The sequence below is a fragment of the Hyperoodon ampullatus genome (assembly GCF_949752795.1).
Source record: "Hyperoodon ampullatus genome assembly, chromosome: 3".
Classification (NCBI taxonomy): domain Eukaryota; kingdom Metazoa; phylum Chordata; class Mammalia; order Artiodactyla; family Ziphiidae; genus Hyperoodon; species Hyperoodon ampullatus.
Window position 1 is genome coordinate 42,305,222 of NC_136916.1, and position 26,182 is coordinate 42,331,403.

The following is a 26,182-nucleotide window of genomic DNA, read 5'->3' on the forward strand; positions in this document are numbered from 1 at the left end:
TTAAACAGACCAATCACTAGAAGCAAAATAGAATCTGCTATAAAAAAAAAAAAAAACCCACAAAAAACTCCCTGTAAACAAAAGTCCAGGAGCAGATGGCTTCAATGGAGAATTCCACTGATCGTACAAAGAACTTATACCGATCCTTCTCAAACTCTTCCAAAAGATTGAATAGGAGGAAATACTCCCAAAGTCATTCTGTGAAGCCACCATCACCCTGATACCAAAATCAAAGACACTACCAAAATAAAAATTACAGGCCAATATCTTTGGTGATATAGATGCAGAAATCCTCAACAAAATATTAGCAAACTGAATCCAAGAGCACATATAAAGGATCATACACCATGATCAAGTTGGATTCATTCCAGGGTCATAAGGATGGTTCAACATATGCAAATCTATCAATGTGATACACCACATTCACAAAAGAAAAGACAAAACCACATGATCATCTCAATAGATGCAGAAAAAGCATTGGATAAAATTCAACATCCATTCATAATAAGAAAACTCTCATCAAAGTGGGTATAGAGGAAACATCTGAGCACAATAAAAGCCATCTATGACAAAGCCACAGTCCACTAATACTTAATACTAATCCTAAATGGTGAACTGTGAAAAGCTGAAAGCCTTCCTGCTAATTCTGGAAGAAGATGAGGATACCCACTCTGACCGCTTTTCTTTTTTTTAATTGGAGTATAGTTGGTTTACAATGTTGTGTTAGTTTCAGGTGTGCAGCAAAGTGAATCAGTTATACATATACATACATCCACTCTTTTTTAGATTCTTTTCCCATGTAGGCCATTACAGAGTATTGAGTTCCCTGTGCTATACTGTAGGTCCTTGTTGGCTATATATTTTATATATAGTACTGCGTGTATATACCAATCCCAACCTTCCAGTTTATCCCTACCACCCCACACCCTGGTAACCATAAGTTTGTTTCTACTTCTGTAACTCTAGTTCTGTTTTGTAAATAAGTTCATTTGTACCCTTTTTCTAGATTCCACATATAAGTAGTATCATATGATGTCTTTCTCTGACTTCCTCAGTATGACAATCTCTAGGTCCATCCATGTTGCTGCAAATGGCATTATTTCATTCGTTTTTATGGCTGAGTAATATTCTATTGTATATATGTACCACATCTTTATCCATTCCTCTGTTGTTGGACATTTAGGTGGCTTCCATGTCCTGGTTATTGTAAATAGTGCTGCAATGAACATTGGGGTGCATGTATATTTTCAAGTTATGGTTTTCTCCTGATATATGCCTAGGAGTGGGATTGCTAGATCATATAGCAGCTCTATTTTCAGTTTTTAAAGGAACCTCCATATGGCTGTCCATAGTGGCTGTACCAGTTTACATTCCCACCAACAGTATAGGAGGGTTCCCTTTACTCCACACCCTCTCCAGCATTTATTGTGTGTAGATTTTTTGATGATGGCCATTCTGACCAGTGTGAGGTGATACCTCATTGTAGTTTTGATTTGCATTTCTCTAATAATTAGTGATGTCGAGCATCTTTTCATGTGTTTGTTGGTCATCTGTATGTCTTCTTTGGTGAAATGTCTATTTAGGTCTTCCACCCATATTTTTGATTGGGTTGGGTTTTTTTGATATTGAGCTGCATGAGCTATTTGTATATTTTGGAGATTAATCCCTTGTCAGTTGCTTTGGTTGCAAATATTTTCTCCCATTTTGAGGGTTGTCTTTTCATTTTAAGTTTAATTAGGTCCCATTTATTTTAATTATTCTAGGAGGTTGATCAAAAAAGATCTTGCTGCAATTTATGTAAAAAAGTGTTCTGCCTATAGTACTCCGAGCTTTATAGTGTCTAGCCTTACATTTAGGTCTTTAATACATTTTGAGTTTATTTTTGTGTATGGTGTTAGGGAGTGTTCTAATTTCATTCTTTTACATGTAGCTGTCCAGTTTTCCTAGCACTATTTATTGAAGAGACTGTCTTTTCTCCATTGAATATTCTTGCCTCCCTTGTCATAGATTAGGTGACCATAGGTGCATGGGTTTATCTCTGGACTTTGTATCCTGCTCCGTTGATCTATATTTGTTTTTGTGCCAATACCACTCTGTTTTGGTTACTGTAGTTTTGTAGTATAGTCTGAAGTCAGGTAGCCTGATTCCTCCAGCTCCACTTTTCTTTCTCAAGATTGCTTTGGCTATTCGGGGTCTTTTTGTGTTTCCATACAAATTGTAAAATTTTTTGTTCTAATTCTGTGAAAAATGCCAGTGGTAATTTGATAGGGATTGCACTGAATCTATAGATTGCTTTGGGTAGTAGAGTCATTTTCACAATACTGATTCTCCCAATCCAAGAACATGGTATATCTCTCCATCTGTTCGTGTCATCCTTGATTTCTATCATCAGTATCTTATAGTTTTCTGAGTACAGCTCTCTTCCCTTCTTAGGTAGGTTTATTCCTAGGTATTTTGTTCTTTTTGATGTGATGGTAAATAGGATTGTTTCCTTGATTTCTCTTTCTGATCTTTAATTGTTAGTGTATAGGAATGCAAGAGATTTCTGTGCATTAATTTTGTATCCTGCAACTTTACCTAATGCATTGATGAGCTCTAGCAGTTTTCTGGTAGCATCTTTAGGATTTTCTATATATAGTATCATGTCATCTGCAAACAGTGACAGTTTTACTTCTTTTCCGATTTGGATTCCTTTTATTTCTTTTTCTTCTCTGATTGACGTGGCTAGGATTTCCAAAACTATGTTGAATAACAGTGGTGAGAGTGGACATCCTTGTCTTGTTCCTGATCTTGGAGGAAATGCTTTGTTTTTCACCATTGAGAATGATGTTAGCTGTGGGTTTGTCATACATGGCCTTTATTATGTTGAGGGAGGTTCCTTCTATGCTGACTTGCTGGAGAGTTTTTATAAATGGGTGTTGAATTTTGTCAAAAGCTTTTTCTGCATCTATTGAGATGATCATATGGTTTTTATTCTTCAATTTGTTGATGTGGTGAATCACACTGATTGATTTGCGAATATTGAAAAATACTTGCATCCCTGGGATAAATCCCACTTGATCATGGCACTCTCACCACTTTTATTCAACATAATACTGGAAGTCCTAGCCACAGCAATCAGAAAAGAAAAAGAAATAAAAGGTATTCAAGTTGGAAGGGAAGAGGTAAAATTGTCATTATATGCAGATGATATGATACTCTAGGGTTTGTCTTTAGGGTTTTCTATATAAAGACTCCACACAAGATCTATTAGAATAAATGAATCCAGCAAGGTAGCAGGATACAAGATTAATATACAGCAATCTGCTGCATTTCTTTACACTAACAATGAATTATTAGAGAGAAAGTAAAAAATAAAGGATTTAAAATTTGTTACTGATGTGTTAAAAATCACACTTTTAACATGTGATTTTAAAATTTTTTACTTTTTTACTTTTTTTACTTTTGAATTTTTTTAATTTTTTACTGATGTGTTAAAAATCACATCAAAAAAAAATCTAGGAATAAACCTAACCAAAGAGATGACAGACCTATAAGCTAAGAATTACAAAACATTGATAAAGGAAACTGAAGATGATTCAAAGAAATGGAAAAATGTCCCATGCTCTTGGATTACAAGAATTAATATTGTTAAAAATGGCCATACTACCCAAAGAAATCTACAGATTCAATGCAATCCATATCACATTATCCATGACATTTTTTACAGAACTAGAACAAATAATCCTAAAATTTATATGGAACCATAAAAGACCCAGACTTGCCAAAGCAGTCTGCGAAGAAGAACTAAGCAAGGAGGCATAACCCTCCCAGACTTCAGACAATACGACAAAGCTACAGTAATCAAAACACCATGGGGGGCTTACCTGGTGGCGCAGTGGTTGAGAATCTGCCTGCCAGTGCAGGGGACACGGGTTCGAGCCCTGGTCTGGGAGGATCCCGCGTGCCGCGGAGCGGCTGGGCCCGTGAGCCACAATTACTGAGCCTGCGCGTCTGGAGCCTGTGCTCCGCAACAAGAGAGGCTGCGACAGTGAGAGGCCCGCGCACCACGATGAAGAGTGGCCCCCGCTTGCCACAACTAGAGAAAGCCCTCGCACAGAAATGAAGACCCAACACAGCAAAAATAAATAAATTAAACTCCTACCCCCAGCATTTAAAAAAAAAACAAAACACCATGGTATTGGCATAAAAACAGACATATGGATCAATGGAACAGAGGTCCAGAAATAAATCCACACACCTATGGTCAATTAATCTTTGACAAAAGAGACAAGAATATACAATGGAGAAAAGATAGTCTCTTCAGCAAGTGGTACTGAGAAAGCTGGACAACTGCATGTAAATCAATGAAGTTGGAACACACCCTCACAATGTACACAAAAATAAACCCAAAATGGTTTAAAGACTTAAAACAAGACATGACAGCATAAAAATCCTAGATGAGAACAAGGCAAAACATTCTTTGACATAAATCGTAGCAATATTTTCTTAGATCCGTCTCCAAAGGCAAAAGAAATAAAAGCAAAAATAACCAAATAGGACCTAATGAAACTTAAAAGCTTTTGCACAGCAAAGGAAACCATAGACAAAATGAAAAGACTACCTTTAGAATGGGAGAAAATATTTGCGAACGATGTGACCCACAAGGGATTAATTTCCATAATATACGAACAGCCCATACAACTGAATATCCAAAAAGAAACCCAATCAAAAAATGGGCAGAAGACCTAAATAGACATTTCACCAAAGAAGACATACAGATGACCAACAAACACATGAGAAGATACTCACTATCACTAATTATTAGAGAAATGCAAATCAAAACCACATGAGGTATCAATTTACACCCGTCTGAATGGCCATGACTTAAAAATCTATGAACCTACTGTATAGCACAGGGAACTCTACTCAGTACTCTGTAATGGCCTATATGGGAAAAGAATCTAAAAGAGTGGATATATGTATATGTATAACTGATTCACTTTGCTGTACAGCAGAAACTAACACAATGTTGTAAATCAACTATAGTCCAATAAAAATAATCTATGAATAACAAATGCTGGAGAGGATGTGGAGAAAAGGGAATCTTCCTACACTGTTGGTGGGAATGTAAATTGGTGCAGCCACTATGGAGAACAGCATGGAGGTTTTTCAAAAAACTAAAAATAGATTTATCATACGATCCTGCAATCCCACTCCTGGGCATATATTCGGAAAAAATGAAAACTCTAATTTGAAAAGATACATGAACCCCAATGTTCACAGTAGCACTGTTTTCAACAGCCAAGACATGGAAGCAACCCTAAGTGTCCATCAACAGATGAATGGATAAAGAAGGTGTGGTATATATACACAATGGAATACTACTCAGCCATTAAAAAGAATGAAATACTGCTATTTGCAGCAACATGGAGAGACCTCAAGATTATCCTACTAAGTAAGCCAGACAGATAAAGACAAATATATGATATCATTTATATGTGGGATCTAAAAAAAAATAATACAAATGAACTTATTTACAAAACAGAAACAGACCCACAGACATAGAAACAAGCTTACGGTTACCAAAGGGAAAAGGTGGCATGGGGGATAAATCAGGAGTATGGGATTAACAGATACCCACCACTATATATAAAACAGATAAACAACAGGATTTACTGTATATGACAGGGAACTATATTCAGTATCTTGTAATAACCTATAATGGAAAAGAATCAGAAAAAAAATGTAACTGAATCACTTTTCTGTACACCTGAAAGTAACACAATATTGTAAACCAACTACAGTTTTTAAAAAAAATTCTATTATCTTGCAGATCCTAAATCAGCTGGTACTGTTTTAGTATGATACACACAATGATGGAGAGAATGCAACATATATAGATTACTGTATACAGAGCTGTGGTAAGTGTCGTATATGTTTACAATTTTTGTCTAACTTGTGTTCCTATGTATTCAGGCATCCTCCCTCCTCCTCTTTTCTTCACCATTCCACATAAGCACCATTCCCAGCTCAGCTCCTTCACCAGTTTGGGTGCCAAAATCCACTCTCAGTTCAATAAACAAGAAGGTACAGTGGAGTTAGTTCTTACCCAACTAAATCCCAACATTGTGTGCCTTCTGTCTGGTCACCGCTGTATCCCATTTCCTAGAAGGGCTTCTGATATAGAAGGCACTCATAAATATTTGAGTAAATGAATGGACTGCCTAATACCTTAAGAATTCTCTCACAGTTAAGCATTTTTTCAAAGTTAAAATTATCTCAACTGTTAAAAATATTATCAAAAAATGCCAGGCCAAACTGAGGTAAAACTCTAACAAATAACATTTATTTTTCTTTTACATATGTATTTCACAGCCCAAACATCACATTGCCTTCAGAGAAAGGTGCTCTTATGCCATTATATTTTACTATATACTGCACAGGCATTAAACATTCTCATTAACGTGATGAGACAATCTGCTGGTAAACATTTAAACACAGACATTGGTTTCAATATTTCAAGAACATATTTTTGGTTATAACCAAGAAGTACATCAAAATATGATAACACTGGCTAATATTTTTCAAGCAAATAATATTTAACTCTGCATAGTTTATACAATAGGCTGTGGTAATAAATAATATCACCAATCTCATCAACTATTAACTGGCCACAAAAAGCCTAACATTCATTTTAATTATGATATGAAATGCTCTACTGCTGTAGGTTCAACATAGCCTTAAAATGTTGTGGGTGTTTTAACCTTGGATACATGAAAAGAAAAAGTACTAAACTGGACTAAAAAGGAAGTACTAACTTGGTATGTTTTGGTTAACTACCAATATGTCATGTCCACGTATTACATTCCTAACATGAAGGCAAATATTTAAATAGAAAAACTAGCAGTCCAAAAAACGTGAATGTGCAAATTGTGAGGAAAACATTGCATTTAAATTTGCACTCATTTGCAAATTACAGTACTAGATCAGTATAAACACTAACAGGAAAAATATTCAGCAGGAAAGAATGGGAACGACCTCTCACAGCAGAGAACTAGTCACTGTGCGCTGCTTCAAAGTGTGCTTACACGCTGCTTACAGTGTATTTCTGGTGTCCTGGAGCTTCTAACTCCTTATGACTATTCTTCATTCAACAAAGGAGACTGCAGGCATGCTTCAATCAGTGGTAAGAATAGGAAGAAAAACCTGAAACAGCAACATTTTCTTCCTTGATTTGGTGTAAAGGTCCTTATTATTATAACTAACTTACTTATATGCTAACTTCTAACCTCAAATGTTTTCTGAATCAGGTTTGCTAAATGCTGTAAAGAATAGCTACCCTTCATACGATACTAGGTTTTGTTTTATTTAGGTATGTCAGCATGATAAAAGGTACACATGCACAGTCATTCTACCAGCCCATATACACAAAACTCAGCTTGGATCAGATTCAAATTCTACACAGAGATTCTCTGTATGGTTTTCAATGGGTTAACAACTGCTTGGAAAGCAGAAATGCCTAATAATTTCTGCAGTGTGTTTTTTCATTGAAATGTTTATAAAAATAAAGCCCCAATCTTTAAGTCTACAGAATGTCAAGAATGCTATGAGGGATGTTAAAAGCACTGGGCAAAACCCTCGTTTTCAGCGTCCCATCTGCCCCACAGGAGAAGATCCGGTTGCCCTGGGTGATGTCGATCTGCATGACTCCAGCCCCAAGGTTTCTGAATATGGACTGTTTAGCGTGTTCATTTTTAAATGAATGAAGTAGGCCATGGCCTATCAACCTCCAAACCTAGTTTAAAGAAAAAGTGAAAACATAAAGTGTAAGTCATTTAAAAAAGAGAGAAAGAGACGAAAAACTTTTAAAAACATGGGCTTCACCTCTGTTCTCCCAGCCCAACTGATCTCATTAAAGCCCAACTTTCCTGTCCACTACCTCTTTTCTAACAGTTTACCTAATTGGAAATAATACCACTCACAGGGCTCATTTACCATCCTTACACTTCCCTGTACCTTCTTTCAAATTCCTCTCTTCACATCCTCTTGTTTCATATTAACCATATATATCCCATCTCTAATTCAATTAAATATTTCAGTTAATTCAGTTAAATACATTCCTAATGCTAAGTTAGGCCCTGGGACAATATAAAAGAACAGTACCACCTCGCTTCTCTGGAGACCTCAACTGTACAAAACAGAGTCAGGTACTGGAGGCAGAGGTGGGAAGAGGGGAGGGGGATGATGTGAGAAACCAAATTCATGTCATCAAAAACTCAATGCATTAATTAAACTCATACACTTACTCAAACAGAGTTCTTTAGAGCTTTTTAATGACCTGAGAGTATACTGAGATTGATTATCTGGTTTTCTAGATCCTAACAATTTAGAAAGAACCACACAGAAGTAAGGGAGGAAGCAATATATTTGCACGGAGAGGGTGGTGAGTTTTTCGGTTTGGTTCCCCCTCCCCGATCAATCTTGACAGCAGGTAAAGATAATATTTAGCACATTCCAGCCTCTTGTAACTGACTCACCTTTATGTTACCTTCTGCTGAACCTGTAGTAAAATATTCCTCACAGGGATCGAGAGCCAGCGCCTTAATTGCAGAGTCATGTGCCTGGAATGTGTGAATTAGCTGTCTCTGCCTGATGTCAAAAATGCAGATGTAGCCTTTCCTGCCTCCAGATATTAGGAGTTGCTGTTTTGGTGCGTACTGAAGTACCGTGGCACCATGATCATGGCATGTGAAACCTGAAGAAAAACATCAAGAGCCTTTCCCAAATGATGTCTACCTTAGCACTTCTGGTAATATTTAAATGCACATTTAAGTTATACAGAAATTACTGTCACATTTTCCCTTCTAATTTCTATAATCATGATCAAAGTATTAAAAAAGATGGCAAGCAACGACAGAAAAAACATACATAATCTCAGTATGAAAACACACACCAATATACACAGCAAGTTTAAACTTTATGCCCAAACTAAGTTATATTGTCTCATAAGAATGTAGAAGCAAAAGTGCAGAGGAGAACAAGCTTCTCAATGATATTCAATGTCTTCATTAATACCCACCAATAACAAGTATTTACCCTTTCCCAGTTCCTGCCCATACATAAAACCTCATCAAAAGTTCTTTTCTATAGCACAGGGAACTATATTTAATATCCTGAGATAAACCATAATGGAAAAGAATATGAAAAAGAATATATGTATAACTGAATCACTTTGCTATAAAGCAGAAATTAACACAACATTGTAAATCAACTATACTTCAATAAAATATATATTTTTTAAAGTCCTTCTCAGCTAATTAATTGAAACTACACTAGTGTGAAAATTATCAGCCCCAAGTTAAGGAGTTAACCTTCCCAGGACTCTGCATTCTAATGTGATTAACACCTTAAACTAATATGTGGCAAATCTTTAAGAGATGTTAATAATTATTTGCCAAAAACAAAGAATTTTGCAATCAAAACTGGGAAATAACTACACATTTCAAAAATACACATCAGCATAGTAAAAGACTCAAATCTGTTTTGTTTTTTTTTTAACAAAGTCCTCCTAGCTATGTTTAACCCAAACATACTAGAGCTTTGAGCACTCTTGGTAGCATTATGTGAAAGAGTGATCTTTAGGACAGCAATGTGGAAAACACTGTCTTAAAAGGAATAATGTTTAAATGGCATTATTCAGATTTCTAATCATAAGTCTGACTTTTAGTTTACAGTCAGATTTAATTCTCTGAAATATGACCTCATTTCTGTTGAGTTCAAGGAATACTTTGCAACTGATTTCTTCAGCAGCCTTGTTAGTAGTGCCGCTCTCCATACCACATTTTCTGAATGGAATATAACACAAAGATTATTCTAGGCTAGCTGGGTTTCTGCGACCATACATATTTACCTCAGCAAGGTAGCCAGATATTCTAGTTAACTTTTAGAATTTTATTCACTCTATACATTTCTCCATTTTTAACCCGTGAATAAACATGCACTGGATTTACTGGTTAAAATAAAACCAGGAAAGCATTCTTTCACAGTGTACTGAAAATCAAAGACTTAGCTCACCTACCATGAATGAGGCTGTTTCCAGGTGATATCAATGTGTCCCAGAGGCATACATTTCTAATAAAGAAACAATAACAAAAATACATCATAAACAAATTGTTCTAAGTCATCACTGGGATAAACTGCGTCTTTACATCAAATATTTTTACTTATTGAATTTTTACTTATTGAATCTTATGTTGTTTTGTTCACTCACATTTATAAAGCAGTGATTCTCAACTAGGATGAGGGTAGAAGTTGGGACTGGGGATATATCTCTTCCAAGAGTTTATCCTTTTCAAACTACAGGGTCTGTCTCACATGGTCCCACCTGACTGCTCCATCTCATCCCCCGGCCCTATCTCTTTTCCATTATCACTCCACGGAAAATGAGACATGATTTCCTGAGTAGAAGAGATGCTTCTATATCCTTGGGGGTAAACACTGCAGGGAAATGAGAGGTGTTATTCATGGGCACAGGTTGCCAATGAAAACAATCTGAGGCAAAGAAAATGTTGAGAATGATGGCTACAGAGCCTCAAAAACTTGACCGTATTAACAGCAATAAAAAAATAGCTTTAACATAAGTAGATTACATTAGGAGTAATTTTGGTCTTTCTCATTTTGGTAAGGAAAACTACTTGAAGAATTATGTAACAAAGTTTTTGTATTCCTGAGGTGGAAAAACCTGACTAAATAGAAATCCATACTTTCTAGCAAGAATACCTTTCTGCCTAAAATATGCTTATTTCTTTTTTGCATCTCTGTCAACCTACCTATTGTCATTGGACTGTCCAGATGTGGCAACTAGACTTGAAGAGGTAACAAATGCAAAGTCACTTGTGGCTTTACTGTGGCACTGCCAACTCTATGGGAACAAAGTGCAGCTGATGTTATCTCAAAATCCAGTAAAATGTGGTACAGTACACACACACAGCTCTGCTAATCATATACTACATGCATGAGCTAAGAACACTTTTTAAAAACTAGAATAAAGAATAAGTGAGAAGAGGATTAGCTGTCATCTGCATGTTACTTGGCTAATACCCAATAATTTTTTAAAACTGGAAGAGTTGGCAGAAACATGGAATTAAAGATTATATAACAAAGGAATAAAACACCAAGTACATGAACTTAACCTACCAGCCTCACCGTGCCCCGACCCTCCAAGTGCAGACATGCTTGTCTGCATCACCACGTGTTCTAACATGATTTGGATTAATGGATGAAGTGGCCTATTGGGATTGGTTATTTTATAATCTAATAAGAAACATTCTGGAGCAAACTGGCATACATGGAACCTGTCTGGTTCTTAATACAGTACCTAAAACGAATCACTATAAAGCTCTATCACTAAGAAGTCAGAGATTTCAAAACAGATAAAAGTGTAATAAAAATGTATCCTGAATAAGACCACACACAGAGAAGGCCCCTAAAAATTTCAAATATAATGGTAACCCTTCAAGCTGTGAAAAGCAAGTTTTTTGCATTTTAGTCATTTCAGTCTAAAACTAGGGCAATGATGGTGCTGGGCCGTGGCTGCTGGACAGAGTGGTCCCTTTCCCAACAGATCCACCAATGGGATTTGCTGTCTGAAACAAACGCTTCACAAACAAAGTGGCCTCCGTATGTGCTCTGCAAATGCTGAGTGATACTTACCATGTAAGGTTTGGGATTTGATGCAGTTTGGTTTACTTGCCAGATACTCAGAAAACCCTCTCCGTCTGCGACACCACACTGTAAGAATGGCGTAAATATTAAACACAGCTTCTGAGTAGCCATATCGAAGGTAAAATCATTTATGAAATGGAGAGTCACTCAGTCCCCACTTAACCAACATTCTGCCTGTACCTATGCTCCTGCTGCTGTAGTTCTCAAGAAAGCCCAAGTACTGTAAATATCCTGCCACCTTTTAAATTATTTTCCATGCCTATTTCACTGTTTTCCTCCAAACTTCTGTAGCAGAACTTAGTAAGAAATTGGAAGGTTTCTCTTAGGTGCCTGACTCTGCACACAGGCACCATCAACATACTCAACAGAAACAGAATTCTTTACCCTCACAGAATATTTAGTATCTGTAAGTAGATGATTAATTAATCCACACAAAATTCTGTGGATTTATGCTTTTCTTGAGAGCCAAGGGGCTATATAAACAGACACCATCAAACTGCCTGCTCAACTTAAATCCAGAGTGACTGAATTTGTTTTTAAGTGTAGTTTTACTAGCTATTTACTCAAAATATCTGCAGTTCTTTTCAGACAAGTTTAGCAGTAACCCCCAGGAACTAACCTTGTTGCCTTGTGAATTGAAATATAATCTGGTAACTCTTGCATTGCCAGCTTGGCGGAAACAGACAAGCTGCTGAGGTCTTGTCCATTCAAACATTCGTACACTGCCATCCTGAGCACCTGTAAGATCTGAGACACAAAAGGAAAAGCAAAAAATAAGAAAGCTGAAGAAAGAGTTCCAACATTTCCCATTCTATAGGCCAACTTCAAAATGATAGAGATCACTTGCAGTCCTTTGATCATAAATAAAATACTTACAGTATTGATGGACTGGGTGTGAGGTCATTCTCTTAACATTATGTAGATTCCTTTTCATAAGCTTTAAAAGAAGATAAAAATGAATTTCTTTTGCATCACAGAAGAAATAAGGAAGGATATGATTCGGGCCAACTCTAATTCTGACAACAGTTATTCTCTTACACTGGATTATTACTAAAATAAACCCTGTTGTGGATTTTCTGACCCACTAAATATACGACACTTGTCTGAACAGGCTGGGAAAGCATAGTCACTTACTGGCGTGCCCTGGTCTGTGTGGACTGTGAGGATACCAAGCTGCTTCATCTAGTTGTAAAGGGAACTCTCCTCCAAGTGCCCCTCCCTGAGGACAATCAGGAGTATCTCCAGATTCTTCAGAGCAGAACATGAGAATGGGACCCCTTTAACTACAGTGACTAACAACAATGCTATTGATGGCATTTTTCAAACACTTATAGTAGACATGAATTCCTCTCTAGCTCTGCTTTACCACTTCGTGCCTCTCAGTTTGCTCGTCTATAAAATGAAAACCACTTAGGGTTGTTATAAGAAAAAGCATGCACCTGACATAAAGAAACTCACAGCATGCTAGCTATCATTATTATGGTATACTAACTGGTCACTGCCTCTGATCTTCAGCATCATTCCTATGTCAAAGTGATTTCAACCTATTTTTGAGCGAGTCCATATCCAGAAACCATACCTAATAGTAAATAACGTACCACACTAGCTCCAACGCTAGTCTGTCCACTGCCCAGCCACGGCAGAGATGAAGATGGATGCACCTGACTTGCTGAATGGGATGTTGCACTGGGCTGATAAAGAGTTGTACTGGAACCACGATAATCAATATCATCTGAACTGTGGAAAACATTCATGTGTTACTGTGACAGTTCCATTTTCTCAACACAAATTCCAATTACAGAGCTTTTTATCTATCTGAAGGACAGTCTTAATTTTTTTAAAAAAAGTATCAATATCCATAATGAAAACGTAGGTACAAGTCCTAATCATCACCAATTTTAGTACTGGTTAACTTTTTCCCCTTAGGCAAAATATAAGTTTAGTCTAATGTTTGGGAGAATTTTATTGCTGCACAAATTAGAACAAATGTTTGTTTTGAAGTATTTAACACAGATTTTCTTTTTATCCTGTACAGAAAAAGACTATGTTCTCTTCAAGTACAGAGATCCCATTTATAAAATTCAAACACTTTAAAGAAATGTGAGTTAAAAGTTTTCTTAAACTTAGGTACTAATTATCACATTAAATGTTAAAGTAATTTTTATGATGGGCCATATCATATTACATGGTTACATCTACTCTGAAGTATGACTGAAACCTAGTTGTATTATACACTAATGAGATAGAAACAGAAAGGAAAGAGGCTATCATGGCACCACTCCTAGTACATAAAATTTCCGAGAGTCTAGAGAAAAGCAAGAGGGACGGAAAACATGGAGGAGAAACCCCCAAATAGGAAAGCATTACTGCACTCTTGGTGCAGTGTCCATAGTTTTACTGAAAAGTAAAGTTGGCTACATTTTTATCTGAAAAAAAGGTATGCTTATAGAGAGATAATCAAGAGGAAACACTGAAAATTACTCAGTAAATGTGACTCATCAATCAATCAAATTAATAAATTGGTGTATTCTGCTTTTTATGGTAATTATCCAGATCAGCTGAATTTATTGAATATTGTGTAATTTCTGACATTTCTTTGGGGTTAAATGTCAAAGTGGCAGTTGTTAGCATTAGGCTCTGGTGTTGGGGATTATTCTGACTCCAACGTTATGACTAATTCAGGGTCTAATGGAAGAAGCAGGAGTAATTTGTACACTGATGTAAGCAGAGCCCTTTATTGGCAGCTAAACCAATTATGTTTGTCTCCTTACCAAAGAAATACATAGTTTTCAAGACAACTGAAATCAAGTGCATAACCACTTAATAGGTTCTTTTTGAAGAAAACTACATTTAAAATTGATTACATAAGGCAAGCAAACCTTTTGGATTCTCTGTCATATTCTTCTCCAATCCATATGTATGCCTGACAGGCCAGAAGAGAAGTAATATCGAGTTCTTGTACATCATGCGTTGAAGCCAAAACAATTTCATTACAGTTTGCCTGTAAAGCAAACGCAAAGTCAGTAATTTAAGCAATTTCACTAAAACAAAGTACTACATTCTTTATAATGACTAAAGATTTTACCTTATTAACAGAAAATGCCATGATCATATCTGACTCCTTATGAATGATTTTTGCCTTTCCTCCTGGATAGCCCAGATCTGCTTCAACCTACAAGACATTTGTCAGCAGTTTTAGTTGTTGCAGCACAGCTCCATACAGATATACGTACATCCCACAAAGCTTAAAAGAAGGACAAGAAGAAAATGTAGCAGTAGCAGCAGCAGCAAGAAAAAAGGTACCAGTAATTTTAGTGTGTTGAAAATTAGCTGTGGAATTAGCTTAGATTCTCTGATGCCCTGTAATCACCCCAATTACAAAAATTTCCATTGAGATTACAGGATACTAAGTAACTGTCACAAAAGATAGCTAACATAATTTTCATTAGTATTTATAACAGTAATGTCTCTTATCTCTTCCAAAAGTGCACAAAGATACAGCAGTAAGAATGTGAGAGAAAAAGACACAATCAGAAAGACAAAGGAGTCACATAAGAAGTGAAATATTTTTAAATAAGGGTGATGAGATAGGAATAAGAAGTTGGATACAAGAACAGTTAGAAAGTAATGAAGGAGGGCTTCCCTGGTGTCTCAGTGGTTAAGAAGCCACCTGCCAACGCAGGGGACACGGGTTCACGCCCCGGTCCGGGAAGATCCCACATGCCGTGGAGCAACCAAGCCCGTGCACCACAACTACTAAGCTTGTGCTCTAGAGCCCGCAAGCCACAACTACTAAGCCCGCGTGCCTAGAGCCCGTTCTCCGCAACAAGAGAAGCCTGCACACCGCGACTAGAGAAAGCCCGCACGCAGCAACTAAGACCCAATGCAGCCATAAATAAATAAATATTTTTTAATAAAAAAAAAGAAAGTAATGAAGGAGATTGATGAGAGGAAAGTGTAATGCTTAGAGTTGAAGGTGATGGGGAGAAAAGAAGAGGCAGAATCAAGAAAGAGGCAAGATAAAACAATCATGTTTAAGAACAGATGGGGAAAAGGGACAGAACTGAAGATGGACAAGGAAGCAAGAAAGAGAAGAACCAATGGCAAGAAAGATCAAGCTGGACACAGTGGAGCATCTCCTACCCTGTGCCAGGGAGGTGTGTGGGAGCAGTGAGCACTCTGACTAGTTAGCCAGCTGGGCAGGTCATGGTTAGTATCAGAGATGAGGGGTTAGCTCCTTGAATTTTAAAGAATGAGTTAAATTCGAGAGCGTGGAATACTACCTTGATGTGGCAATCTTCTGCTATGCAGTTTTGTTTGACCTGCTCCACATGTTCTTCTATAGACTAAACAACACCACACCGTCACAAACACAAAACACATGCATGAAACGGAATTATAAAAAAAAATGAAAGTTTTCAAACTGAAATGGTTGCTCCATCACTTAAAGATGGTAAAAATGAACTTGCAAGCTTTAAAATGAATTTAAAAGCACATCAAGGAAAAAATTAAACTGAGTAAAATGTGATGTCATCAGAAAAAACAACACAAAGCAAAACAGGCAAAATTAATGTATTACATATATAAAAGCAATTTCAAAATAAAAATTCATTATTTGTATGTCAGTTATGTAACTTGGAAGTTCTAACTTAAACTGTAGTCTCTAAAAATAAAACCTACTTGTACAAGCAGATGCAGCCTCTACTACATAGATTCCTAACCTATAGGGGTTTATTTCAAATAAATAAAAACTATTTTTATCTAAACGCAGATTAAAAGTACTGATAATTATTTCACTCTTACTCATAAGGAATATATCCATGAAGAGACAGTCAAGGATTAAAATTCACATCAACCATTACTCTATACATAATCTTATGATTTCCTCCTTATAAGTAAATGTTTGATGAGATGAGGCATGGGAAAGAAATCACACAAATAACTTGCTCCTGGTTGATGACAGGGCCATTAGGAATGGCTATAATCAGAAATAACATTTCTGCGGTGCTGTGGAAACCTCTGAAGGTTTGATCGGATCAATATATTCCTACCAATACTTCCTGAAGTGCCTGCTTCTCTTTCAGCCAACAGGACCCAATTCTCCATGCCTTGTGCAACTGCTCAAGGGCTGCTGCAGCTGACACTGAAGGAATGGTACAAGTGTGCAAGGGCCAACTCAGCAAAAGCCAAACTGCAGAAGAACCTATTTGCCTTTAATCAAGTGGCTAAGTTTGCCACATTTATCCATCTCACAAAAAGTTGTTTTGTGGAATAGTCTTCTCTAACATACTCAGTGAGTAAAAATACCTTCTCCTGAATATACCTAAAATTTCAGCATTTCTCAGAATTTTATTTTTATTAAGTAATTTTTAAAAATTAGCCAATTTTAGCATTCTTAGGATTATTTTGCCAGTTTTGCTAATTAATCAATTCACTGAATTTACCAAATTTATTGACCACCAATATCCTATTTAACAATCTAAAAAGATAAAACACTCTTATTAGATGGGTAGTTTTAATAAATTCTGCATATTTCTGAACTAAGTGACCAATTTTACTTTGCCTCAAGAGCTTTCACATTGTTTTCATAAATTTTTTTCGTAAATGAAAACCATTTTTCAGCAGATATGTGCTATTCAATACAGTAGCCACTAAACACATATGGCTTTAAATTTAAATTAAACAAAATTAAAAATTCAGTCACATTAGCCCACTTCAAGTGCTCAATAACCACATGTGGCTGGTGACTACTATACCGTACAGAACAGATATAAATTTCCATTATCAACAGAAAGTTCTATTGGACTGCATGCAACAAGATATTAATTTCATTCAATAATTTAAAATTCAAAGGTGCAAAAGGGTACATGATAAAAATTCTTCCATCCAAACTCCCAGCCATGTACTTCCCTTCCTGGAGCCAACCAACGCTTACACAGCATTTTAAGAAATGTTCAGTTCATCTCTGTCTCACCTCCTTGTACATGCAGAGCCTCTTCTGGTAGAAAAATAGAAAAGAACACACAGCTTGGGCTGCTGATCCCAAGAGCACAGAAATGGAGGGGCATAAAGAAGGGGAGGTAAGGGGCAGAATCGGGGAGAAACTTGGTTAAGGAAGAGGGAAATGAGAAAGGAGACAACAGATCCTCAAGAGCAAGCAAGAGTCTGAGGGTCCCAGAAACCTAGACCCAGTCTTTCCATAGCACTCTGAGGCTCTGACAATCTAACGAAACAAAACTGCTAGAAACCTTATGAATAATTAAAGCATATCACTGTGTTTAATAATTTGAAGAACTAACAACTCAGAAAATTGATCCTTCAATGAACTCTCTTTCTGTGAATAACAGAGCCCTAAGTGAGCAAGTATCTTTCATCTTAAATCTATTTCTTAGATTTCTATATCTTATTTTAAAAAGGACTCAGTATCACTATAGGAAATGCAGTAAACAACGGATTAAACGAAAGAGGAAACGAATTTGGCTCTTATTCCCCTAACAAAACCCTACATCAATAATTTCAATACCATTGGGGTCTTTTCTTATCAAATAAGCTTATAAGACACAAAAGAATCTCTACAGTTCATTCCTCTAATTCCTCACTTAAGTACATAATTTTTAAATCTACAGAAAAAATAAATAACTGTTCACAGGACTGCCCACAATGACCATCCAGGTAAGTGGGTGAGTAGTGGAAAGAAAAGAACAAATCTGGTCGGTTCTGCTGCCTTAGGTATGGAGAACATTTGAGAAGCAGTTCTATATGCTACCTTGGGAAATTGAGCCACACAGACTGTCCCTCTCGGTTTTCACTTTTCTAAGTGAAATATAATTAATTTTTCTTTTCTCATAGTTTTTGTTGCCAATCTTTAATCACATCTGACACTCTACTCTGAACACTACTCTCCAAACTGCTCATTACCTCATTAAATAGCCAAATGGACTGAAATGCTTATATATAAAACATCTGTGTACCCCTCATTTTATAATGAAGAGATAGTTTTAAGTTCTAAAGTGTCACTCTCTCAAATTCATGATTCTTCTTGAACTCTGTATGGCATTACATTATTAACGTATGTTTAGCTTAAAAATCACCACGCAATGTAGAATCTCTGCCTCACTTTGTAAATGCAATCAATCTTCCTTCATCTCATATTTGGTGTTTCTGTAGTTTAATCTCTCTCACAAAATTATTCTACAGTTTATGCTGTTCATTTCTAAATGCTAAATAAATAAAAATGCTTTTAAAGGGTTATGCTGTATTTTCAATTAAATGATATTCAGAGAATCATAACATAGAGTATACTCATTTATATACTAAATTCCCCAAACCATCCCTCACAATGTTTATTACATGTAAAGGCCCAATGGCCAATATTATAAAGGACATAACCACTTTCACCTGATTATACAGGATTTATCGAAGGACCTATGTTGTTTCATTGTTATGAAATAAAAATTGTACGTTTTTATCTTAAAAAAAAATTCTCTGTAGTTTGATAAACTATTACCTATGATGTATGAAAGATAATAAGTTCCAACCAAAAGTAAATTTCAAATAAATCAAGCTGGCTTCATTAGAAATGTTAAAGAAAACAAATGAAAATTACAAGAGAGAATATTTTTTTCTAAAATACCTCACTCTGCTTTCTTTTCTTAGTGAAAATATATCTAATAAATGTCTGTTGAAGTACTTCTTGTTTAACAAGGAAATGCCAAAGTCGTTTGACTGGAAGCGCAGAAGAATCCCGGGATCTAGTTTAAAAAAAAAAAAATCAACATATCACACTATTTTAGTCTATATTTTACTCTATAGAAAATGTTTCATTATTTGCAGATAATTTTTTTAAAACCTCCATTATTGCAAAGAAGATACAGCATTAAGCTCAACAAAATTTTATAATTTATTTCACTTTTAATTTTTAGTTCTACAAATCATTCCTTCATCTAGCAATTAATTCTCTAATTACAGATTCTCTAAATGGACAGGTTGAGCTGAGAGTCAATTGAATCTCTTATTATTCTTTTTTTTTTTTTTTTTTTTTTTTTGTGGTACGCGGGCCTCTCACTGTTGTGGCCTCTCCCGTTGCAGAGCACAGGCTCCGGACGCGCAGGCTCAGCGGCCATGGCTCATGGGACCAGCCACTCCGCAACATGTGGGATCTTCCCGGACCGAGGCAAGAACCCGTGTCCCCTTCATCGGCAGGCGGACTCTCAACCACTGCGCCACCAGGGAAGCCCTTATTATTCTCTTTTTAAATTATACTTTAGGTTGGTTCTGTTGGTTACAGCATATCACCAATGAATATAAATGAATATAAAGTCCCACATTTCATTTTTAACAGCCTAACAAGCTAAACAGCCTTGCTCTTTCAAGCTTATGAGCAATACTCTAAATCATGGCTGGCTGCCTAAAAAAAAAAAGCATGCTGCTTATCAAAAGGGGCCTAGATGGACAGATAGAAGATCAAAACATCAATAAAAACCTTAATGTGTTTACTATTAAATTACTGACAAAAGGTCAGTAGCACCCTGTTTGAATATGTAGATTGTTATCCCAAAACATTTCTGTTGAGTTCCTAAAACGATGACAAAAATAAAGGTATTGTCCTGATTATAAAATTAGTATGTCTATTGAAGTACAGGTAATATGGGAAAATAATTTTTTATCCAGATTTCTGATATTTTCCTTGGCATATAGTGCTAGAAATAGGATTGCAAGTTCAAAGTTATGAGTGTTTTGAAGGCTACTGGCATATTATTTTGCCAAACTGACTTCCAAAAAGGTTAAACCAAGCTACACTCTCATTACCATTGTAAGAGAATTCTTACTTGAATGGAGTATTTTCAGGTTCTAGCATTGCTTTATTTCGAAGAATAGCTGGTCCAGCTCCTACTGAAAGGTCAGTTGGATATGTGTTGACATAGTTGGGGGGAGGACCTTCAAATTGATCCATTTTCTCTTGCAAGATCTGCTCCCAATTCTCCAAGTTTTTAATCACAGCAATACCTAATGGTGATGTTACAGGCAACTCTAAAATGTAATAGAATATGATATTTTACTTTGATTAAAAATGTTGACCATCACCACATATTTACAAGATCCAAATTCTTAGAGCCAAAACTTCTGAAAGTACAAATAAATCTGAAAATGTTAATCTAACACCATTTTGATATTTAATGCTTTGAACAAAACAGAAGACCAGCTTTCTAAAATGAGCTAAGAAAATGTTTAGCTTCTCCAGGCTGGTTTCCTGGTTTTTCTTCCAACCTTCTAGGTAGTCAGTGATTCTTGCCATATGAATTAAAACCACAGACTGGAGCCTAAGATAAATAAGACCTCATAACATCTCCAATGCTGTATTTTTTTAGTACCACATGTTCTTTTATATGGATTTTGTAAAGAGAAACTTGATGATAATTTGTTGTATTTAATAACATTAATTTTCAAATTCCAAACTTACCAGAGAATTCCAGTCCAGCAATGGGAAAGAAATTCTTGACATTGTGAAGTACTAGCTTAACCATTGTCAAATGTAGAAGAGCCCAGCTGTTCAAAGGGACAAAAAAAAAATCTCCTTAATTGAAAAATAAAATCATGAGAATATAGTAATGATCCCTGTCAACTGTTTGGCCCAATCTCCCACCCAGAAAAAAAGATGTTTTCTTCTAACATAACTTACTATTAAAAAAGAGTACCTTTGTAGTCTCTGAAAATAAAAGATATGCAACAATGTATTACACTTGCATTATCTGAAATACCTAATGGAAAGAGAATTACCACACAGCTACATGGAATTTAATAGCATATCAATAAACTATGTATTTTTTCTCACTAAAAATGTTTGTGCCAGCTATGCTTTGAAACTGGATGTGAAATACTCTACTATCTAGCAATGTACCCCAAAGGTACAGAATTCCTAACCTGAAAACATAGGTCAGTTCTTGTATAAATTCATGATAGTAATGTTGCTTAAAACTAGTAACATCAGGAACTTCTACAAAAGAAAAGACAAAAAGAAAAGAGGAAAGCTTTATTTACCTATAGGAGTTAGGGTCTTGGTGTTCCTGTATCTGTGTATCTGAAAAAAAAGCATCATCTTCTTCTTCATCACTATGAATGCTCTCATCAGAATCATATATAACTCCACTATCAGACAAAGGGAGAAATGGCTGCAATAAAATGTGAAGTTATTTTTAAATGTATAATTGGGTTATTTTTATCCTAACTTAATATTGAACATTTTAAATGGTGTCAACCTAAACTAAAATTTTCTTTTGAAAATGATACTAGACCTAGGAAAGTCAGGAAAACCAGGTTAAAACTCTCAGATTCAATAAAATAACTAAGTAGCTAGATACGACACAAATATTTTTTTAAATCAATGGTCTTTTTCTTATATATCAGCAATAACTAGTTCAAAAACTCTGAAGAAAAAAGGTGCATTAAGTAACATAATACCAAAGGAAAAACTTTATGAAAACTGTGAAAGAGCTACAGTGAAGGAAATTACAAATCCCTCTAAAAGCTAAATAAGGAGACTGAAACATGTAAAAACTATTATTCTTTAATTTACAGGTTTTAGGTAATTGCAATAAAAATCCCCATGGGGATTTCTTTTCCTTTTTTGAAACTTGACAATGATTGTAAAATTCATAGGGAAGAAAAAAATAGGTAAGATTAGCTAAGAAATCTTTCTAAAGTGTGAAAGATACTATTTCTTAGTGGATATTAAAATAAATAATTAAAATAAGTGCAGTCTAGCAATTGATCAGTGCAAAAATATAGTCCAAGAAGAGTATATAAATAAGAAATTAATATATGACAAATATAACATCTTAAGCCATTGGGAGGAAAGGGAGAACAACTAGTGTAAGTGTGAGAATAGAAGATAAAGAGGGCACTGAAGTCTGATCTTCACTTCATTTTAGATCAACAGGAGAATTAGAAATTTAAAAAAAGAGAGAGTTAAAAAGTTAAAAAGAATTAGGAGGAAGATGGGCTTCCCTGGTGGTGGAGTGGTTAAGAATCCAGGTTCAAGCCCTGGTCTGGGAAGATCCCACATGCCGCGGAGCAACTAAACCTGTGTGCCACAACTACTGAGCCTGTGCTCTAGAGCCCATAAGCCACAACTACTGAGCCCACGTGCCGCAACTACTGAAGCCTGTGCGCCTAGGGCCCGTGCTCCACAACAAGAGAAGCCACCACAATGAGAAGCCCGTGCACCGCAACAAAGAGTAGCCACCACTTGCAGCAACTCGAGGAAAGCCTGCGCACAGCAACAAAGACTGAACATAGCCAAAAATAAATAAATTAATTTAAAAAAAAAAGGATGAGGCGGAAGAGAAGGTGGAGGAAACAAAGAAGAAGATAACAAAAGTAAACATTTATTAGTGGAAAGGACTTTCTCTGCTTAAAAACAATGTAACAAATCATTTTTTTAAAGTATGGATAGACATGACTAAGTAAACTTTTAAAAATTTCTGTATGTCAAAACATAAACAAAATTAAAAGGCAAAGAGTCTGGAAAAGGTATCACAAGTAAGATAAATTGTTAATATCCTTAATAAAGAGTTCATTAAAAGTAAGGAAAAACATTATAATTCCAATAGATAATTTTGTTCAGAACATGAAGAGTCAATTCCTCACAGTAGAAAACCTAATGGCAATAGGTTCATTAACATTTTTTGATATCACTAATAGGAAATAAAAATTATTTAATCAAATTAACAAAAAAGAAAAAGGAATACTTAATGAGGGTAAAGTCAGATGCATGCTCATTATTCTCAAGAGAGTATAAATCAGTAATCTGAAGATATATATCAAAAGATATATATATATATAAATTTCAGATATATATCTGAAATAATCAGAATGTGAACAAGGCTTATCTAAAAAGATACTAATCTCAGCATTATTTATAGAAATGAAAAAATAAATACAGCAAATACTGATAGGCAAATGGTTATGTAAACTATAGTATACTCATCAAGCTGAATAGTTATTTGGTCATTAGAAATGATATGTACCTAGAAACAATGACAAACCCAGTAACAATGAGCACCCATATACCCACTTGTGGTTTCTAAATTATAATTTCCCACAAAAAGGAACCAGGTTCTTTGGAGGTTGTTCCCACTCTGGGGCAGGAAATATGCAAAATTAGCCTAGAATGACTTAAACTAGAAAGAAAAGAAACTCAAAGACTACTGGAAGAGTTCTCAAAAAGATTCAGGAGCCAACTGGAAGAGGCTTTCATTGGCAAAGATGGGACAATCTGAACATCCATAAGAATAATAACTGTACTGGATTAAAACACATAAAATGTTTAAATCCATAATATAACAAAACTAATAACAAAGTTCACTGCTTCCTCTGAAGGATGCTAGAGAATCAACTCATCACTTTGAAAACTGGCACAAGAAGCAAAGAATAAAGCACTTATCCTGTCTTTCTCTTTCAAAATGTAATTCAGGATAACCAAATAGGATGATGGAAGAAAGTATTCCAGCAAATAAATGAAGACTAAATGAGAAGATATCATTATCATAATTTTAAAACTCCCCTAAATTTAAAATAATGGACTTAGGCAAAGATCATCAACTAACCTCTCAAAAAGAGAGTTTCCTGATGGAAACACACAAAACCACCTATGAAGTAACACTCCCCTTTCCCTATCCATTCAGAATGGAATCTGATAAAGCCTCTACGTTTAACTTTCACTTTACAGAAAAATAGAAATCAGGGGAACATGGTCAGAAGACCAAACATGGGGATGCCATCAGCAAAAGCCACAGAGAAATTTTAAAGGACAAATTTGGGGGCAAAAAATAGGGGGGGGGCGGTATATTTAACAAAGAGAGATGGAGGTAGAACCTATAGATTAAAAGAAACTTAAGACATATCAACCAATTGCAATGTGTGAATCTTATTTTGGACCCTGATTTAACAAACCAACTGTTCAAAAACATTTAAGGTATAATGGGGAAAAATGTGAACACTCTCTGGATACTTAATGATATTAAGGAATTGTGTGTGTATGTGTGGTGTGTGTGGTGTGTATGGTGTGTGTGGTGTGTGTGTGATAATGCTAGTGTGGTACTGGTTTAAAATCCTTCTTTTTAAAAGATAAATGGTGAAATATTTATGAATGGAATTTCATGATGTTTGGATTTGCTTCCAAACAATCTGGGGAGTGGGAAGAAGTATAAATGAAACACATGTAAAGAGGGAACACAGGTAAAGAAGGAAACCTATCAATAGAAGGTGATGTGCTTGAAAAAACAAAGTGCAGAAAAGCACACCCCCAACACGGTACAAAATGGGACTATGTTGGATCTAGTCACAATGAGTATTCTGATCCCCAGAGAAGTTTTCTCTGCTTTGGAGAAACAGAGGTATGTCATGGGGCCTCATGAAACCCGTGATCTCATGAAACCCTCAAATACCCATCCATCTCCTTCTGCTCTGATTTCATGCTGACCAAGGGAATTACTGATAATCAGAAGAAGGGAAGTTAGATGGTAGATACAGGTATTCCAGTCCCTAGAAAAGGATGATGCTGATTATATGTTAATAAACTAACTTTTGGTTTATACCTAAGTCCCATATGATTTTAATTTGTCTGGTCCATTTCAAGTATCTGATCATTCTTGAATGATTATTCAGCTTCTGGAGTTGAGAGATTAATGTCTAAACTATGGTGATTCAACCCAGAAGCTGCCCCGTCATTCCTATGTGATGCAAACATAAGAGTTAATAAAACAGACACACATAAAGCTTGCATTCCTCACGCCCCTTACCTTTGCAACAAAATAATCCCACATACTGAGTTCAGGAGGAATAAACTTTTCTTTGTAAGATGGTCTTTCTGCAGGCACTGGTGGTGGGGTAGCATCCTTTACAGGTCTTCCAGGAACCAGCATTCGCATGTTAAACCTCCTGCGGTGTTTATCTATGTCTTCAGAAGGAACAGGAGGTGCTGAATAAGGATAGAAAAAAAAAAAACTGGCCTTATTTTCCATTATTAATTCAAAGAGTTAACCTTTCTTTTCATCCTACTCTTGCCATGCTTTTAGTGTAGACTAAATTACTTACAACTGTGCTTCTAAACTTTTCTAGTTACTGCATCAGTTTCTGCCAATCATGGCAGAGATGCAGATGAGGATAGAGTATAAAAGATTAACTTGCAATGAAGCAGCCTATGTGCTATATAGAATAGGAATTCAAGCGATTCTATATACAGTGTTTTAAATAAATGATATATTCAACAAATAGTACAGAGAGTGCTTGAGTGATTATTTCTGGCTGTGTTGTTCAAGAAAGATTCATTGAATGAATATGTAGGATGTAAAGCATGCCTTAAAAGAAAAGCAGAAGCTCATTGTGAAAAGAGGAAGCTGACACCAGAAATGAATGACCAAAGGTTTGGCTAAATGAGGAGTAAACTTCTTTTGCTAGACAGGTGTCAGGGAGGGGA

General features: G+C 35.8%; 1 protein-coding gene and 1 long non-coding RNA gene across 10 annotated transcripts in view; one reads left to right on the forward strand and one right to left on the reverse strand.

The window, feature by feature from the left end:
• LOC307051018 overlaps window positions 1-7,804 on the forward strand; it is a 99,537-nt gene extending 91,733 nt beyond the window's left edge. Inside the window, exons 3-4 of the long non-coding RNA XR_013810819.1 lie at window positions 5,816-5,903; window positions 7,567-7,804. This is a non-coding gene — a long non-coding RNA (uncharacterized lncRNA). The remainder of the gene's footprint in view (window positions 1-5,815; window positions 5,904-7,566) is intronic.
• Window positions 7,568-26,182, reverse strand: part of DMXL2 (Dmx like 2) — a gene marked incomplete at both ends in the record, with an annotated part of 175,883 nt that continues 157,268 nt past the window's right edge. For 4 of the 9 annotated variants that reach the window (XM_079701342.1, XM_079701341.1, XM_079701337.1 and 1 more), the window contains 15 exons: window positions 7,568-7,777; window positions 8,520-8,737; window positions 10,061-10,113; window positions 10,812-10,903; window positions 11,695-11,772; window positions 12,326-12,453; window positions 12,583-12,643; window positions 13,305-13,443; window positions 14,586-14,707; window positions 14,792-14,878; window positions 19,340-19,457; window positions 20,535-20,736; window positions 21,167-21,252; window positions 21,745-21,875; window positions 25,506-25,684. In XM_079701342.1, coding sequence (XP_079557468.1) covers window positions 7,568-7,777; window positions 8,520-8,737; window positions 10,061-10,113; window positions 10,812-10,903; window positions 11,695-11,772; window positions 12,326-12,453; window positions 12,583-12,643; window positions 13,305-13,443; window positions 14,586-14,707; window positions 14,792-14,878; window positions 19,340-19,457; window positions 20,535-20,736; window positions 21,167-21,252; window positions 21,745-21,875; window positions 25,506-25,684 — 1,904 coding nt within the window. Of the gene's footprint in view, window positions 7,778-8,519; window positions 8,738-10,060; window positions 10,114-10,811; window positions 10,904-11,694; window positions 11,773-12,325; window positions 12,454-12,582; window positions 12,644-13,304; window positions 13,444-14,585; window positions 14,708-14,791; window positions 14,879-15,989; window positions 16,053-19,308; window positions 19,458-20,534; window positions 20,737-21,166; window positions 21,253-21,744; window positions 21,876-25,505; window positions 25,685-26,182 lie in introns of those variants that run through there. The other 5 variants (XM_079701335.1, XM_079701334.1, XM_079701338.1 and 2 more) reach the window with 4 other exon arrangements.